The 17,870-nt window shown below is 47.7% G+C and overlaps 2 protein-coding genes across 4 annotated transcripts; both read left to right on the forward strand.

The window, feature by feature from the left end:
- The first annotated feature begins 541 nt into the window (after positions 1-541).
- dynll2b (dynein, light chain, LC8-type 2b) lies at positions 542-4,706 on the forward strand. Of its 3 annotated transcripts, none has more exons than XM_023790994.2 (3): positions 542-565; positions 3,888-4,024; positions 4,239-4,706. In XM_023790994.2, exons 2-3 carry the CDS (start codon positions 3,893-3,895, stop codon positions 4,374-4,376), a joined length of 270 nt encoding a protein of 89 aa, XP_023646762.1. In that variant the 5' UTR covers positions 542-565; positions 3,888-3,892; the 3' UTR covers positions 4,377-4,706. The 3 variants fall into 3 exon arrangements, with proteins under 3 accessions (XP_023646762.1, XP_072558259.1, XP_023646761.1); XM_072702158.1 differs by lacking the exon at positions 542-565 and adding an exon at positions 667-690; XM_023790993.2 differs by lacking the exon at positions 542-565 and adding an exon at positions 1,403-1,576.
- A 1,040-nt stretch (positions 4,707-5,746) lies between these two features.
- On the forward strand, positions 5,747-17,050 carry heatr6 (HEAT repeat containing 6). The gene is made up of 20 exons (XM_023790964.2): positions 5,747-6,067; positions 6,415-6,522; positions 7,394-7,534; positions 7,853-7,968; positions 8,086-8,200; positions 8,359-8,460; positions 9,816-9,959; positions 10,053-10,339; positions 10,510-10,687; positions 10,894-11,100; positions 11,340-11,439; positions 11,571-11,947; positions 12,146-12,268; positions 13,450-13,536; positions 13,637-13,771; positions 14,303-14,425; positions 14,512-14,636; positions 14,727-14,823; positions 15,381-15,585; positions 15,778-17,050. Exons 1-20 carry the CDS (start codon positions 5,765-5,767, stop codon positions 16,341-16,343), a joined length of 3,639 nt encoding a protein of 1,212 aa, XP_023646732.2. The 5' UTR covers positions 5,747-5,764; the 3' UTR covers positions 16,344-17,050.
- Positions 17,051-17,870: the final 820 nt, after the last annotated feature.

Genomic DNA, 17,870 nt, shown 5'->3' on the forward strand with positions numbered 1-17,870 from the left:
TTTTCAAGGGTGGTCTGATGAAACACCCAGTTTTGATTTAACTTGAGCGTTGGGTGGAAGTTCTCTGCACCTGGGACTTAAAGGTGATGCAAACACGTTGTAGTAGATTCCAGCTGAAAAAGAATTCACCGTAATATAGATACATAGACTTAAATCAAAACCAAGCCATGTGAGGTACAAGCATTAAGCTGCAACATGAGAAAGACTACCAAATTAGTTTGAGTCCTGAAATTAGTGAATGAGGGCTAAAACAATTCTGTAAAAATAATTCCTTTTCAGACAAAGGAGTTGGGATGGGTGATCTAGTCACGGGGATTTTGTACTAGGTCTGAATGTGGTGAAAGGGTTACATATATCCATATACAAAATATTCGTGGGTTTATGCACATGCATATTTATGCAGCTGTGTTATGACTCAAGATTAGTGAAATGCTGCAACGTGGTCAGTGGGTTTAACAGATAAGTACCCTCTCACCAAGTAACGCACTGCTGTTTTCCACATCCAGATGAACTCTTACGTAAGACCATATTTCCGCTCAGTTAATACAGCTGGCTGCGGGCGAAGGTAATTGCTGCGTTTTTAAGGCTGATGACCCACGGTGCACCGGGTGATGTGTCGGAGATGTCAGCGATCTCGTTTGCTTCGAGCGAGGCAATTTAACGTTTCCGTTCCTCAAGAGAGCGCTGAAGGTGACCGATACGAGGACAAAAGGGGTTTTAACGCAAAGTCACGGAACCATTCACTGCGTGGTTAAGGAGTTTTCTGTATATATTTTAGCAGTGAAATTGCTACTGCGTGTTCTCGAGAAGGTCACCGAATTAGGCATACTGAGAAAATACCCCCTTAACGGTGAAGAATGCATTCTATATGCTTTTATTTTGCTGGAGTATTAGGGTATTAACGATAGCATCCCATCCTTGAAATCTATGACGACTTCTTTGGGTAGTTTGGGCTACCAAGTCTACACAAAGTTTATCACTCGTTATAAGTCTCGTTAATAAATCTTAAATATTGCCGACCCCGAATTTAACCTTCAGTATATCTTGTCCAAGTAATGAAGTGGACAAATCACAAACGTGTACTGCGTATTTCAGGCAAAGACTCGGTAGTAAAAAATCGACGTAGCTCGTGTCCGAGGGGCTTAATTATACATAACAGTGAATGCTTTACTTTGGATAAGGGTTATATAATGTGAAACAAATTTTCGCGTTCCCAGAATAACTCATCATCAAACTGATTTAAAAAGTATACCGTAACATCGACAATATTTGCATCGGCCCCGGTGCATTATGGGCTGAAATAAGATGCGAGCAGACATGAGCTAGAGGAAAATGCACGCGGCGCGCGGAGACAGGCCGCCCCCCGACCAATGGAAGGCACGCAGCCGTGCGGCAGTGCGCAGGGTGGGGGAGGTATTTTAACGGGGCAGATACCTGCAGATCAGCCACAAGCGAGTCCTAACGGGAGACGAGCAATCCGCTGAAGCAGGGAACCAGCCAGGGGAGGCGGAGGATAAAAAAAATAAGCCCGGTGTTGCCGGCGACTACACTGAACTAAATACCATTCAATAAAGGGGTGAGCTTACGTTGGATCTTATTGGTGCATGCGGCGCAGCGGTGTAGCCTGACGAGCAAAGCACGTTTTGCCTTTTGCAACATAAACAAGCCCGGCTTTGGCATATATGCGCACAGATTTCTCATGCGAAATGGGCAGAGATTCACCGTTTTGCGGTGAATGCTTAAAGTGGATAAAAAGTTATGTCTTTTTGCAAATATTCGCCCCCCTTCGCGATCCTAAGGGGCCGTTTTGTGTAGGTCGCACGGGAGGTTAATCGGCTATTTTGATAATGGCCCGCTGCCGTTCTAACGTTACCTTCTCGCATTCGTGTGATGCTAGGGGCATCGCTTCCATCTTGCGGTGGATATGCTTATGCAGCTAGATCAAAGTACTCTGAAGGGTAAAGGTATTATGTAACTCAAGCGGAGCTAAAACGATCTGGCTCCCTGCAAAACTGTGCGCCGGGCTGCAACCGAACGCTGTTAATGTGTGTGTGTGTGTGTGTGTGTGTGTGTGTGTGTGTGTGTGTCCATCCTTATTGTCACGTTTCTGTCAAACTGCGCTCAATGAACTGTCTCCACTGCTTCTCTTCACCTCACCCGGAGTGTATACCGCCTCTTTGTAACATCTTGTTAATAGTAATCCCACGAGTCCGCGTGTACGGCCACCGATAGCCCCTGTGTGTCTTGTAAGTTGCAGTGTGTATTTTGTTAGTATAAATGCTGCTGTGCTCCAGATTATCGCGTGTACCCACCGTGCTTTCTCTGCGTGTGACGATCTGCTGGATATTTTTAATAGGGTGGGCATGGTGAGGGAGGGGTGGAGGTGTCCACTTACTCCAAAAAGCAAAGCAAACAGCAGGTTACGTCTCCCATTGCTACGTGTGTGGGGCGTTTAGGAGGAGTGGCGTGTGCATCCGCATGATTTTACCTGCGTATGTACTTTGCCGAATCCCACCCCCCCAAGACGGTTTTTCTTTTTTTCTAGTATGACTTGATGTAAGGATCGCAATTGAGACCGGTGTATGACTACCAGAGCATTATGCTGTTACTACTTGATGTGGTAGTACATTTAACCATTTGGACACTGGTATATACATTGTAAATGACGTCAAATGTGCTGCTGTTCCTGAATGACTCCAAGATATATCGGTAACGTTGCGTGTGGCTTCTTCAGAGGTGGTGCGAAGTGATGTGCCGTTGTGTTGAATCCTATTTTTAATTGGCTCCCTGATGTGTGAAGTGGGTGCTGTTTGAAGTTAATAAGGAATGCCAGTGTTATGTCCTGATGAGCACCGACAGGCTGCAGATAGGTTTTAGTTTGATTGCTCTGAGTTGAGGGGATGAGGGAGGATGTTGACAGGCAGATTTTTCCAGATGGAAATGTAGAAGGAAACCAGTACACGATTACACTGGTTACCGCTGGCCCAATCCTAATGGGAATTGCACCTTGTGAAACTGTCGCGTTCCGATCTGATTAATCCCTGAAGTTGCAGCTGTATTCAAACTGGAAGAACTTCAGCTCACAGCCAACTGGTGTAGATGCCCGACTGGTCTGCTGCCAGCTCTGTATAATGATGATCTTGCGAGGATGTCTCATCACGGACACTTAACGGCCTCTCTCGCTTGTTTTAATATGCGTGGAAAGCTGTGGGCTTCCTGCCTGGGAAGAGGCAAGATTGAGTCAGTGCCAGGTAGCTGGTAGCGTGGCTGTGATTTGTACAGGGTACGTAACCTGTTATCTCTTCAAAGTTCTGGTTAAGAATGTTTTCAGACACTGCCGTTGGGTAATTTTGCATTCACTCATAATCCCTTTAAGTGAGGGAGGTTGATTTACATGGCTTCCAAACCTAGCGTTGTCTGGACTGCAGGGGGATCAGAATGGATGAGGATTAAGTTCTGCCAGAATAATCTCTATACATTGACTGTAGCATTCCCCTGGCCTGTTGAGTGATTTGGGGGGGGTGATGTCTCATTTTGATAACTCAATGGTACTGATCATCTCTGGCATAATTACCAATTATTAGAGCAATGGGCTTGTTTATGGTAGACAATAGTCGATGTTTACTGCCTAGTTCTCTTAATCAAAATGCAACATGTTGCACGTGGATATTTTTAGAAATGATTTAGTATGTGGCTGTTTGGGGAAAATGGCAGGACCCCTCCCCCTTTACATTGCAGCATCAACTATCAGTCTTGTTCTAGCTGCTGTCCTGTAACTGTACATTGACTGTTTCTCTTGGGTATTTTGCATGTTAAAAGTAAATAAGTGGATATCGCTTGTTTACCGTGCTGTCCCCCTCCCGCTGGTCTCTGGTTGTTGCACACAGGCACCATGACTGACAGGAAGGCTGTGATCAAGAATGCCGACATGTCCGAGGACATGCAGCAGGATGCGGTGGACTGTGCCACACAGGCGATGGAGAAGTACAACATCGAGAAAGATATCGCTGCCTACATCAAAAAGGTGTGTGTGGGTTCTGTGCCCCTCCCACTCATGGTATTCCTGTAATGTTCTGAATGGATAAAATCTGGCAGGAAAACATCTAGGGAGATTTTAAGATGAAATGTAATGCTATGAATGGAACCCGCTTCCTATGTATGACTCACTTTTTACCTGTACATATGGTGACCCTTCAGAGCTTCATGTTGACCTTTCTGTGCCTCTCCCCACCCATCAGGAGTTTGACAAGAAGTATAATCCCACGTGGCACTGCATCGTGGGCAGAAACTTCGGCAGTTATGTGACTCACGAGACCAAGCACTTCATCTATTTCTACCTGGGCCAGGTGGCAATTCTGCTGTTCAAGTCAGGCTGAGTGATGGACGGCTAAAGTGAGGGTGGACCCCCTCACCTGGACTGATGCACTGATGGCTGCCTCACCTGCTCCTTACACTTAAATACACATGGGGGGGAGGCAGGACACAACACTATTAAACTGGCTGTGCTCAAGTGCATGGGCGGTGTACAATATTTGTGTATATGTTGCAGTAAAATCTTGCTTTTCTTTAGTTGCTGGGATACAGTAAGCAACAGGGAGAGTTTTTGTTAATGCTTTCTACTTATTTTGTTATTGCACTCAAGTTGTACAAAATGCTTTAAAAGTGGCCTTTAAGTGAAAAATAAAGAATAGTTCTACACGTTTAAAGTTTGTGGGTGTTGTCGATTGGCATGCCAGACTTTTTGGGGGGGAGAGGGATTAGTATAATTGCCAAAAAATTATGTCCTGCATTGGTCAATCATTTTTTTGTTTTTTTTGGGGGGGGCGGGGGATTAGAGTGTGGTGGTCTTAAACGGGTTGGGGTTGTATGCATTGGTCTGGTTCTATCAAGCAAGGGTTGCAACCAAATTCAGAATTTTTCAAGGAGTTGAGTGATGCACAGTAAACGCGAGTGTGCACTGTAAGTGATTTGGGAAAAAAAAAACGATATTGCGTAACGTGGATCAGCGGTTACGGAAAATGGATGGTTACACAATGTGAATGCTTGGTAGACTTCCAAATGATGCCGCCGCCCCTCCCGTCCTGCTCGCACTGATTCTCCTCACAGTGCAAACCGAAAAGCTGACTGTATATTCTCTCTCGTTACAGAACAACCCCGTCGGTGTAGCGACATTCTGTAAACCTTCTGAATCTCTTTTCGTAAATCATGTCTAATAAAAGGAATGTCTAACAAAACACGTGAGCGCGTCAATTTGAAGTATGGCCTTCCTCATTCTACAGCACGGGACTTTTATACAAGGGTATAAGATCAATCTGCAGGCTTTTGTGATAAATAAATGTAAATTACGTTACCGATAAGTAACGCACGTCTGTATAGCAGCCTGAGCAATAAACGGTAAGAGATTACGTTAGTTTTTTTAATCCTTGAAAGGATTAAAGAACCAGCAGCATGAAGTGACATCCGAACTACTCCATAGTCTTATCCGCTACGTAAAGGCTAATGAATATTCGAATGAATAAAATACAAATAAAAATTAAATTTTGTACTCCATTATCTGACGCTGTTGACCTCAGTGCAGGTCGTTGGAAAACGCAGTATATAACAAATTAAAAATCCTCTCCCGATTCGTTCGTAATTATAAACAGAATGATTTTTAAAAACTGCATCTACAAAAAAAAAAAGGAGACCGGAAATTACGTTTTACATCTAACCCGGATGTGGATTTCGGTTACCGTGGCAACGTCACCCTCGGCCTCCCAAAAAAATGGCCGTCAATGGGGCGATGGCCTCGGCTTCCAGCCCGATGCGTGGTCCTCTTCGCTGCTTCCCAAGGCCTGCGGTGGTAAACGAGGCAGGGGCTACGCCTTTCCTAGAATCCGGTCCCGTGGAGCTCGACCGGGCGCCTCCAGGCGGATCAGGTTTGCAGTTCGCTCGCTGTTTCTCGAAGCTCTGCTCGCTCAGACCCTCCGACAGCGACAGCCTGAAGACGGAGCTGAACCTGCTGTTTGACCAGCTGATATCAGAAAACTACTACAGTTACGCGTCTGACCGCGACGTTCAGCCTGAAGTACGAGGATTCTTCTTTACAAACTTTAAACATTAGTGTAAAACTGCAACTATATAAAAACTGTTGGTTATATGCACTGTAAACTACAACGGATATGATTGTGCACAATTTTGTGTAGCCATAAAATAATATCGTCTTGTAATTTTGGTTAGGGCTAAGTTTGTTTAGATTCGCACTTGGCACGTAGTACTTCTAAATATCATACCTATGTATAGTGACACTGATCGTTTAATTCAGCTGTAATGCAAAAATCTTAAGACTCTTATTGCCAGAAATAGCAATTCTGATCCGAAATGGGCTTGGGGAATCTGTTTAACGACACATCCGCGTGTGCACTCTGCTTTCAGGAAGTATGTGCTCTCCTGGTACAGGCCAGCCGATTGGTGCAATTCACTCAGGACCACCTCGTTGTTAAATTTTGCCAACTTATCCATCACCTTCTCAACCGGCTACAGGTAGGTCTTCCTCAGAGTTGTGTAGTCCAGGTCCAGAGAGCAAAAATCCATTCCAAGGTTTTGTTTCAACCAACCAGTTGAGTTTAAAGACTCAGTCATAGAGTGCTCAACTGGCTGGTTGAAACAAAATGTTGGTCTGGACTTTTACTCTCTGGACCTGGACTACTCACCTGTGTTCTTCCCTTTCCCTGCTCTTCATTCCTGCTCTTGCTCTTGGTACACTTAATAGTCATCTAGTGTTAATACAGACCACCTTTGTTTCCAGATAGTGCAGTACAGTATTATGTAGACGTTTTAGACAGTCAAAGAAAGTGTTTAAGGCTATTTATCTGGGTAATAAGTGAATATTTGCTGCGGGGAAAAAACACAATTTAACATTAGAACATGCACAAATTAACGGTAACACAATAAATAGGTTGGCACCCCGATTAGGTTATCCCCTGCCTTGCACCTGTAACTTCTGGGATAGGCTCCAGAGCCTCGCAACCCTGCATAGGACATATGGATGGATGGATGGATGGATGGACAATAAAAATAAACAAGACTTTCTTTTGTTCTCTGAAAAATTACTGATATGTTTGTTGAATGGTCAGATGAATAACACTTTAGTTCCCAAACCTACAGACATAATATAGTGTTACACCAATATGAAGATCATTTAAACATTGTCTTTGACTGCCTAAGACTTTTGCACAATACTGTATGTGTTTCTGTGGTCACATTGTGGCACCCAAGATGGAGTCATTTTTATCAATGGCGTGGAGTACATCCTTACTCCCTGTGTAGTGAGGCAGCTGGCTGTGCACATGTTCCTGCTTGGCCGGAAAGTGCAACCGGGGGCTTTCAGAAGGGTTGTTTTTGTGTGCTGCAGGTGATTGTGGATGAGCAGAGCTTGAACTGCCTGGTGTCGTACGTGACCCAGGCCCTGGCCGTGTGCAGCTGCTGGACACGCACTGATATCCTGCAGGCATTGGCCGCCCTGCTGTATGGAAATGGGCCCAAGTGTCAGAAGGTAAATCCCTCATTAACTTTCCTTTTACTGTGTGTTTTTTTTAAGTGCCATGCTATTAAATTCATTTAAATACTGAATAATGATCATTTCTTCATTTATTGTTCTGAGCAGGAATTTGTTCTGTGTCTCTCATTAGTCTGAAAGTGATTTATATTTAGTTTACTGCCCTACATGATTTACGCCTCCTTTGGTAGCTGTTTGACAAAGCAAATAAAATATTTAAGACTCTTCACTTGAGTAGGCCCAAGATGCTGGCTAACTGGGCTCCTTTTACTGTGAGATTAGTCACCTGTAACTGTAACTGTCACTACTTCTCAGTATCTGCCGGACCTCCTGGGTGGAGGAGGGATCCTCTTACGCTACAGTGACCTAAACCAGCCAGACCTGGAGCTGTGGCGAGCTGCAGTGCACTGCATGGGTAACCTGTGTTTGGGGTGAGGCAGTAGGCATAGACACACACACACACACATGTACACCGAACTGGACACTTCAGGCAGAATCTCTGTACATGCCATGTACTATTGACTAAAAGTAATCATGTGACCTGTCAGGGCACCTGGACAGTCACACCTGGAAGAGCCATACAGGAGTGTCTGTTTCCAGACCTTTATGCAGATGCTACAGTACCCCAGACCTGCTAATGTGGACGAAGCAATCTTCTGCACGGTCAGTAAAGCTTGTCTGTCTGTCTCTCTCTCTCTCTCTCTCTCTCTCTCTCTCTCTCTCTCTCTCTCTCTCTCTCTATCTCTTTCTCTATTTCTCTCTCTATCTCTCTCTCTCTCTCTGACTCGCCCACACTCACTGTGTCTCCTGCCCTCCTCCAGCTGCTCCAGGATGCCCTGAAGGGGATGCAGCACTTCCTGAACAGTGAGAAGGGGAAGCTGGCAGTCGGTGAGCAGCTGGGCACCCTGCTGGCAGTATTCAAGGTGCTGGAACTGGACTCAGGGGTTGGATGGGTTCACTGGTCAGATGACTTACATGTGCTTAATTCTGGTTATGAGAGCTTAATCCAGTGACTGCTTTAGCATGTCTTCACCTCCAATACAGAAGGAGTCTGAGACAGATACTTGGGGTTTTCTCACAGTAGCTGATCCTAACTGTGCCGAAGCATGTTTGACCCCCAAAGTCCAGTTTGTTTAACTAGTGTGATCGCAAACCGTGCCCGAGTGCACTTGATGAGGTGGACCTGGGCACGGTTGAGTTGTGATCGCTAACCGCGTCTGAGCACGGAACACAGACATGAGTCGCTGATGCAGCTGCCTCATGCATGCGGACATGTACATGAATCGAACCCGGAAGGAATGGATTGGGTAGGTTGTACAGATTGGGTGGCAACAAACATTTAACAGGCATAAAAATCTGTCCGCACACCAGCTTTTCCATAGGTTTAATAAACATTTTGCACAAAAACTATGAGCTTTTTGGTAAAATACAGGATTTTATCATGGACTCCGTTGTGCTGTGTGATAGCATTTTCTTGCTGTGTTCTTCAACACGAAAAGTCACACGGTGATGACAAAAGCGTGCTCAGGTCCAGCAGGGGAGGGAGGACAGTCATGTGTGGGCATGGTACAGGCCAACTGGGCCAAGTGTGAGTAGCCCTAAGTCACTCCTGATCAGTGTTGGGTAGCCCTAAGTCACTCCTGATCAGTGTTGGGTAGCCCTAAGTCACTCCTGATCAGTGTTGGGTAGCCCTAAGTCACTCCTGATCAGTGTTGGGTAGCCCTAAGTCACTCCTGATCAGTGTTGGGTAGCCCTAAGTCACTCCTGATCAGTGTTGGGTAGCCCTAAGTCACTCCTGATCAGTGTTGGGTAGCCCTAAGTCACTCCTGATCAGTGTTGGGTAGCCCTAAGTCACTCCTGATCAGTGTTGGGTAGCCCTAAGTCACTCCTGATCAGTGTTGGGTAGCCCTAAGTCACTCCTGATCAGTGTTGGGTGGGGCAGTGAATTGCACTGTTGCCTCATACCTCCAGGTCTGGGGCTTCAGTGTCCACCTCTGCTCTCTGTGCTCATGTGGAATTTGCATGTTCTTCCCGTGTTGTGTCATACTGGGATTCTGGTTATCTCATGCAGTTAGGGTGCTTGGTGTTTCTAAATTTCCCATAAAATATGATTGTGCCCAGTACTGTCTGCGATAGGCTCAAGACTCCCCCGACGAGCAGTTTGAAGATGAATGGATTAGTGTTCTTGTACATTGGGGGTACAGCCCAACCTTACAGATGCTGGTCATTTGCTTGTGGAATCTTCTGGGATGATTCTGATGGCTCGCTCTTTCGGCAGAAACACATGTTCTTCGGACTGCCTGGAATGAATGTGGAGATGCCAGGGATCCTATACCCCACACCCCTCCCCCAGTATGATGGAAGGACTCCCGCCAAGACTGAAGTTCAGAGGAACCCACCAGTTCAGAACAGGCCACCTGGGGTGTGTCTCTGCCGCTGTGTTTATGCATGGGCGTCACCGTGTCTCTATGACTGTGTATCTGTACGGCTAATCTGAATAAATGTCTCGTTACAGAATAAGAAACGGAAATCACGTGGGCGGGGCAAGAAGGTTGGGTCAGAAGGGAGGCGGGATGAGGATGGGGAGGAGGGGCAGGAGGTGGAGTCAGACACGGGGGCGGAGCCCAGCAGGGTACGCATGGCTGAAGCCCCCGGCCGCTGGATCCACGATTCCAGGGGCACAAGTCACCTATTCTCCCAGGCATCCAGAGAGGGCGCTGTAGCATTCTACTCTTCCTGGAAGAAGAGCAGCTCCGACTCGGAGATTTCTGACCCAGAAGGAGGGATGCAAAGTAAGCTGAGGTAGGCCTACGTGGATCAGCTCTGACATTGCTTTGGTCCTGCTCCCAGATGTGAAAATGGCACCTGTCTGACAGAGCTAACCCTCAGCAAGTTGAACCCTCTGAGCTGGGCTTCGTGCTAATCCCAGCTCGTTTGTTTTTTGGGTGACTTGAGCACATGTCTGTGTGCAGGTTGTACCAAGCCCGCGTGCGGCAGGGGGCGCTGCACTGCTTCCTGTCGGTCATTCGGTGCGTGGAGAAGCGTGCGCTGTATGGCTACTGGTCCTCCTTCGTACCTGATGCTCCTGGTGTTGGTGGGCCACCTCCCCTGACTCTGCTCACCATCGCCCTAAAGGATCCCTCACCTAAGGTCAGCTGGGGGGGAAAAAAATCCCATGATTCCTTCATCAGCTAATCTGCCAATCATTTTGTCACTATGGCACTTCAATGATTTGTACTTCAGAGGCTTCTACAAATGAAGAAAGAAAATCTTGGGGGTGCCTTCTAATACTATGGTTACGGTATAACCCAGTCCAGCTCATTACAGTGCTGTCTGTCACGTGTCTGAACTGGCAGGTTAGGGCGGGGTCCCTGCAAGTGCTCTCGGCCCTGTTGGAAGGCTCCAGGCAGTTCCTGTCGGCGGCCGAGGACACGGGTGCCCCACGGCAGGCCTTTACTCCCTTCTCCGTCACTCTGGCTGCCAGTCTGCGGGAGCTGCACCGCTGCCTCCTGCTGGCCCTGCTGGCTGAGTCCTCCCCACAGACCCTCACACAAGTCATCAAGGTGGGCACCCTTCCGTTGATCTCGCACACAACCCTTCTCATTTAACATGTTTTGTCATGTTTTGTTGATCTATTGTGACTGTATTTTAGCATTAGCTTGCTGATGTGTTTAGAATGCACATAGCGGGAATGGTAGCTGGGGTTTTAGCGTTAGCGTAGCCATTGAGGGTTATGCTAATCCCTATGCTTAACATTGGCTTGACCTTTGACCCTTGACTTATGTGTTCCCATGTGTCTCAGTGCCTGGCCCACCTAGTCTCCAACGTCCCCTACAGTCGCCTTCGCCCAGGGCTGCTGGCTTCGCTTTGGAGACAGATCCGCCCCTACATCCGCCACCGAGGTGAGGAGTGTGCAGTAAATCCCAGCACTGGTTGCTAATGCTAATGCCATGCACAGATGGCAGTATGAATGTGTTGTATTAGTCGAACCGTTATCAAAGTCCTTTCTTCTCGTTTTTTCCTGCTCCTCCAGACGTGAATGTCCGTGTGTCCTGCCTCACCCTCCTGGGGGCTGTGGTCTCCGCTCAAGCTCCCCTCCCTGAGGTCCAGCTTCTCCTCCAGCAGCCTGCTGGCTCTGGAGGAATCACCGGGACTTTGGGTGGAACCAGCAGTGGGGGTGCCACCCCTCAGGAGCAGCAGCAGAGTTGGAGGAGGGGCCCTGCTAAGGACTACCCACCCCCACCGGCCCCAGCAGAAGCAGACACGACTCCTGGGGCTCAGTGCTGGCTGCTGCAGTTGTGCGTGTCGCTGGTCGTACAGCCCCGGGAGGACCCCTATTCTGACAGCGATGCTGCTAGCGCCCCCTCAGGCACCATGGAACCGCCGCCTGTGCGGCTAGAGGCCCTCCAGGTGAGGGTGCCCTACTTGGGTGTCAGGACAACTGCTTGAGTCCTGGTTTTTTAATCAGTACTGTTTGTAGTTGCAATCAGTTCAACAGCTACGTACTCAATGTGTAAAACTAGTTTGTTTTGCTCAAATGTATGAAATAATACTGATTTTTTTAAATATATGTTTTGCTTGACACCTCCCTCTCCATCCCGAGAGCAGGTGCTGGCCCACCTAGTCAGGGGCTACTTTGCCCTGGTGCAGAGTCACTTGTTGGAGCTGGGGGAGGTTTGCACTCAGTGCCTCCAGGAAGCCGATCCCTCCATCCAGCTGCATGGTGCCAAGGTGAGGTGTTCTCCGTGCCTGACCCTAGATCAGGTCGGTCAGTTAGTCTCTGGCTATGTGCCGATTCTGGGGCTGCATCCTTCTAAAGCTGCATTCGAAGACTGAACATATCACAGCTTCAGGACAAGGCTATCTCATTTTGAAAGCTCCTTCAAATGTGGTCTAGAAATGCGTCCTTCTTTTGCCAAGTTGTGAAGGGTCCAGTCATTGGACCCTTTGCAGCCCAACATATCCCAAGATGCATTGCACAGATTTTTAGAAGGACACAGCCTACAAAGGCTACGTAGACCATGTCCTACAAAGGATTCAGCCCCTGAACTGGGACACGGCTTCTATGGTTTGGTTAGACTGCAGCCAAATCAGCATTCGAAGTAAGTGGAGTGTGGTTTACTGCACCCTCTTTAGGAGGGACGGAAGAGAGATATATCCGGATGGGGAATGCATGTGGATTTGGGACCCTACATTGTTGCAGAAGACACTCTTGTTAGAGCAATAACTCAAAAAGTATTTGATGGATACTTTTCAAACTTTGCAGACACATTGTATTGGTGATTATCTGGTAGTGCTCAAATTCTGAGACTCATCATTGTAGTTTTGTTATGTGCACATAATTGTAGCAAAGGGTAGGGTAACAGGCACAGATCTGGTGAACCTGATTACACTGGGACAAGTTGTACAAAGTTGGGCTTTTAATAAAGATTTTTTTTAAAAGAAGATGAGGGAGTGTATAGGGGTAGGGGCTAGAGATTGTAGAGTTTGGGGGTGTGGGAGGAGTAGGGACTGGACGGGGGGGAGGGGGTGACGGGGATGGTAAATGGATTGCATTTATATAGCGCATTTTTTTTGCTACTCTTTCGAGCACTCAAAGCGCTTTACAGTTATGCCTCACATGTCCGGGGGAATACATTGTTCTCATTCCAACAGCATGGAGTTTAACCAGGATATATTTCAGTGATGCTTTTGACGGGCAGCTAGTTCACCATTTTTGCGGTTTGATGTTTTAGCCCTGCTGTCAGACCGCAGACACACCCATAAAACTGGGTTATTCAAACTGAGCAGTATCTTGCCTCGCAGTACATGTCTCTTTGTGAGAAGGCAAAGGTGGCTGCCTGGAGTAACCCGGTGAGGCATGGGTAGTGTCACGGTAACGTAAGCCCCCCATATCCCGTGTCTGCCCCCAGCTGCTGGAGGAGCTGGGTTCAGGCGTCATCCAGCAGCACAGAGAGGAGTCCGCCGTGGCCCCAGCCTCCAGGGTGCCCGTCAGCCAGGTGAGCATCTGTCTGCGACAGGGGCCGCGATTGACGGCGGGCGGCTGCCCGTCTGCCTGCTCTGCATGGCCGCGTGAGACCCCTTTGTGTCATGTGACAGGTGGTCCAGTTCTGGTCGGAGGTGCTGAGTGGCCCCCTGAGTGGAGCCCTGCAGAGCGAGCATCACCCCACCCTGCAGACCAGCTCCTGTGATGCCCTGTCGGCCATCTTGCCCCAGGCTTTCAGCCAGCTGCCGGTGAGCTACACACACACACACACACAGAGCCGTCCATCTCTACCACGCGTGGGCTCTGGGAAAGACTGTTCGTTACATGGTTCCATCCATCCTTCTTGCCATTATTTCTCCATCTCTACCTCTTCCTCTATCTATGAGGCATTAAAAAAGCAAATAGGAAAAACAAGGGGACAAAAATCACAGCGCTGTACTTAAACATTAGAAATTAAATCTCACTGTGTGCAAGGAATAAATCCAAATGTACAAAAAAGCCGTGCTGTGCCAACAGTGCTGTACAGTGATGAATAATTACAAATGCAAAATGGATACTTAGACTGTCACAGTGCAGAATATGCAGTACAAATTGACTGCAATGAACAATAAATAAATAGATGAATAGATTGTGTGATGAACAATAGATGAATAAGGTGAAGAGAATGTAAATATTGCCTGCAGGCTGGTGATTGGCTGACTGGTTAGCAAGCAGGTGATTGGTGGAGTCTTATGACATTTTATTTCATACTGTATCTGCTCCTCTGCTCTCCTTCCCAGGATCGAACCCAGGTCCTGTGCCTCACTGTGTTGCTGGGTCTGACTTACAGCGAGAACTCCCTGGTGAAGGCTGCGGCCGTCAGGGCCCTGGGCGTCTACGTCCTGTTCCCCAGCCTTCGAGAGGTGCGCCCCCTGCAGGTTGCCCAGGACGCCGTTTTTACTTTTTGACACCTTGCATGTGACACATTCTGTCTCCTCATCTCACACAGGATGTGATGTTTGTAGCTGATGCCGCCAACGCCGTCCTCACCGCGCTGGGCGACCACTCACCCAACGTGCGCGCCAAGGCTGCCTGGTCGCTAGGCAACTTGACTGACACGCTCATTGTTAACATGTGAGTGGCTGTGGTCTGCATGACCCAGTAAGGGTATCCTGCTGTTTGCTCTCAACTCAGTGTCTGTCCCGCTTTCTGCCTGCGGTCCAGGGCATCAGTGGGACGCGACTTCCAGGAGGAGTTCTCTGACATGCTGCTGCTCCAGATGCTCTGTTCGGCCACCCGTGCATCCAGCGACAAGGACAGGGTGAGGATGGGGAAGGACGTGATGCTCGGGTTACCAAATAAAGACATTTCGGGAGTAACCGCATTTCTAAATAAAGAAACACATGAGATTTCTAAACAAAGAAACACCAAGCCCTCCAGAAGGATTTAACAGAATGCAAAATAAATTTAAGACCTCCTGTGAGGGGCAGTGTGCAGCTCAGCAGGTTAGGACACTGTCCCTGTGATCGGAAGGTTGCCGGTTCAAAACCCAGAGTTAGCAGAATGATTTCATCTTTGGCCACCCCTGAGCAAAGACCTGAACTCTAACAGCTCCAGGGACTGTCTGACCTCGCTTTGGATACCAGTAACTACTTGCTAAATATATTGTAATTGCTGTGCTTGTGAGAATAGTAAGAGGTTTATTATCAATTAGGGCTGCTAAATCCCTGGTAGAAGTTCTAGGTCTTATTTGTGAAAAGGTCTTCTGAGGTTTACTCAGTTAAGCTAAATATACTAAGATCATTGCTCTCAATATGTGATGTCTGATAGGCTCTTCAGGGTCCCCATCAAACTCATGCTCTATCCTGCCCCCTACAGGTTAAGAGCAATGCTGTGCGTGCCCTGGGGAATCTGCTTCGCTTTCTGCGGGCAGCCCATCTGTCCCGGCCCGGGTTCGAGGGCCCAGTCGAGGATGCAGTGCAGGCGCTGATTGAGACTGTCCGCAGCGATTGCACCATGAAGGTTCGTTGGAATGCCTGCTACGCCCTGGGAAATGCTTTCAGGAACCCTGCCCTGCCCCTCGGTGAGTGTCACCCAGTGCTGCCTTTCTGCTCTTTATTAACACTCCCGGTGTTAAGGCCTCTTATTAACACTGCTGGTGTTAAGGCCTCTTATTAACGCTCCCGGTGTTAAGGCCTCTTATTAACGCTCCCGGTGTTAAGGCCTCTTATTAACGCTCCCGGTGTTAAGGCCTCTTATTCCCCCCCATCCCCAGGCACAGCCAACTGGACCCCCGATGCCTTCTCCGCCCTGTGCCACGCAGTGACGGCCTGCCGCAACTTTAAGGTGCGGATAAAGTCCGCAGCGGCCCTGTCGGTGCCCGGCGGGCGTGGTTGCTACGGCGACACGGCTCAGTTCGCCCACGTGTGGCAGGCCCTTACACAGGCTCTGGAGCACAGTGGCGAAGCGGGGGACTTCCTAGAGTACCGCTATTGTGCTGGGCTGCGCTGGCAGCTCTGCTTCTCCATGCTGCACTTGCTCGGCCTAGCGCAGCCCCGTGACCTGCCTGCCCTAGCTGCTCCCCTGGCAGGGGAGGCAGGCCCCACCCTGCACGGATACCTGGTGCGTTACCACCTGGACGGGAGCGACCGCGGGGAGGGAGACGGGCCCGCGGGTGCGGCCCAGCCCCAGGAGAGGCTCAGGGAGCTGGAGGAGGTTCTGAAGCAGCTCCAACTGCTGCCTGGGGGTGACTCGAACACAGAGCAGGCTAAGGCCCAGGTGTTGGCCTTCCTGAATGACGTGCTGAGAAGCTGCTCTGAGCTTCAGGACCCGTCATCTTGATGCAGGGTCAGGCATCTTGCTTCTGGCATCGTGTCCGTATTCCTGGTAGTGTCCGGTATTCCCCGGATGGCTAGTTCCTTCCAGTCTGTCATGTCAAACTCCACACTTGCAGATACAAACATTCTTTGACCCTTTTATCTAAATTTAAAGTACATACTGGTTGTATTGTTTATTTGTGTTTCTGGTGGCACTACAAACCCACTTTGTGAGTGACCCTTTTTTAATTTATTTTATTTTTTGTTTTATTTTGTAGTATTGTTTTTTGTGTTTTTTTTTCCCCCCCTCATTTTCTCTGCCAGAGAGCAATACAATGTTGTTATAACTCTCACCAGCAGAGGGAGCTGTTGACCTGATAACATTTTAGACTGCGTTTTTAATGTTCGACGGCTCTTTTCGAAGCCCGCCGTCTATGTGCCTTTTTCTCTTTGACAGCTGTAGATGATTGTCACATATCTGTTCATTTTTTATTACAGTGTAAGGGGAAAAAGGCAGTGACATTCTGCTGAAGATAATTACATGAAATGTAATAAAATGATGTAAATAAAAGCACCGATCCCTGAAGCCAGCAAAGGTGCTAGAAAGTGTCACATGTCATAAATGTTCAGACTGCTGAGTCTGTTTGCACCTTGGTGCTTCTCATGTGACAGACTGCAAAACATGCATTACCTGCCATTCTTACTTTCTTCAATACAAATGAAAAAAATCTGTGTGAGTGTTTGAATTCTGCTTTTTCAAAGCGAATGCTGTGTCTGTACAATGCACAAGCACAAAATCTGTAACTGTCACATGCTGGCATTCAACCTGAGTCGTCAGATCCGACTGTCATGGGTGGTGATAACGATACGTTGGTTCTTTGGCCCTGCACGTCGTACTGCTCTGTAAAGCACTACATGAAATACTCAAAACAGACACTTTCAGCTGTATGAAGGGATTAACAAGTATTTTTTTTAGAAAATTCGTTTAGGAAATTTTGGATAAGTACTTCTACACACACAAGGAATTCTCTTTTACGATTGGAAGATAAGTGTGTCGTAAATGTATACAGCAGCAAGGGAAATAAAGAGGAGAAATAAAACATTACAGGCTGTAAACACTGATGTATTCTTAAAATCCCTTATTCTGCATGAAGGGCTGATGGGTAGAGAGCATTTAAAAGCGAGAAACTGGTACGATTTTGTGTGAGAGTCACTGAATTTCAGTTAACCTTTGCCTCATAACTCAACGAGAACAAGGAGGTCCGTACAGTGAAATCCACTCTGACCGAGTTCATGCAGACCTGGTAAGAACCTAGACATCCGTGTTTCCTTTGTATTGCCATGATTCTGGTTTAGGACAAATGCATGGTTGTCTTTCTCAATATGGTTTTCTTTGTAAATATGAGGGTTTTTTTGAGTAATCATCTTGGTTTATGTTTCTAATTCTGGCTTTGTGGGTCTGCTGTTAAAAATGGCTCTTACTACTCTGCTGTGACTTGGGGTGACAGGCCTGAGTATCTAATGCACTTTGTCTTCACCGTACCTTTATAAA

Source organism: Paramormyrops kingsleyae, chromosome 18 (assembly GCF_048594095.1).
Source record: "Paramormyrops kingsleyae isolate MSU_618 chromosome 18, PKINGS_0.4, whole genome shotgun sequence".
In the NCBI taxonomy this organism is placed as follows: Eukaryota; Metazoa; Chordata; class Actinopteri; order Osteoglossiformes; family Mormyridae; genus Paramormyrops; species Paramormyrops kingsleyae.

Coding starts and splice junctions, on each gene's coding strand:
- dynll2b (XM_023790994.2), top strand. CDS start 3,893: ATGACTGACAGGAAGGCTGTGATCAAGAATGCCGACATGTCCGAGGAC. Junction 4,025..4,238: donor TCGCTGCCTACATCAAAAAG/GTGTGTGTGGGT, acceptor CCCACCCATCAG/GAGTTTGACAAGAAGTATAA.
- heatr6 (XM_023790964.2), top strand. CDS start 5,765: ATGGCCGTCAATGGGGCGATGGCCTCGGCTTCCAGCCCGATGCGTGGT. Junction 11,101..11,339: donor CCCTCACACAAGTCATCAAG/GTGGGCACCCTT, acceptor CATGTGTCTCAG/TGCCTGGCCCACCTAGTCTC. Junction 11,948..12,145: donor TGCGGCTAGAGGCCCTCCAG/GTGAGGGTGCCC, acceptor TCCCGAGAGCAG/GTGCTGGCCCACCTAGTCAG.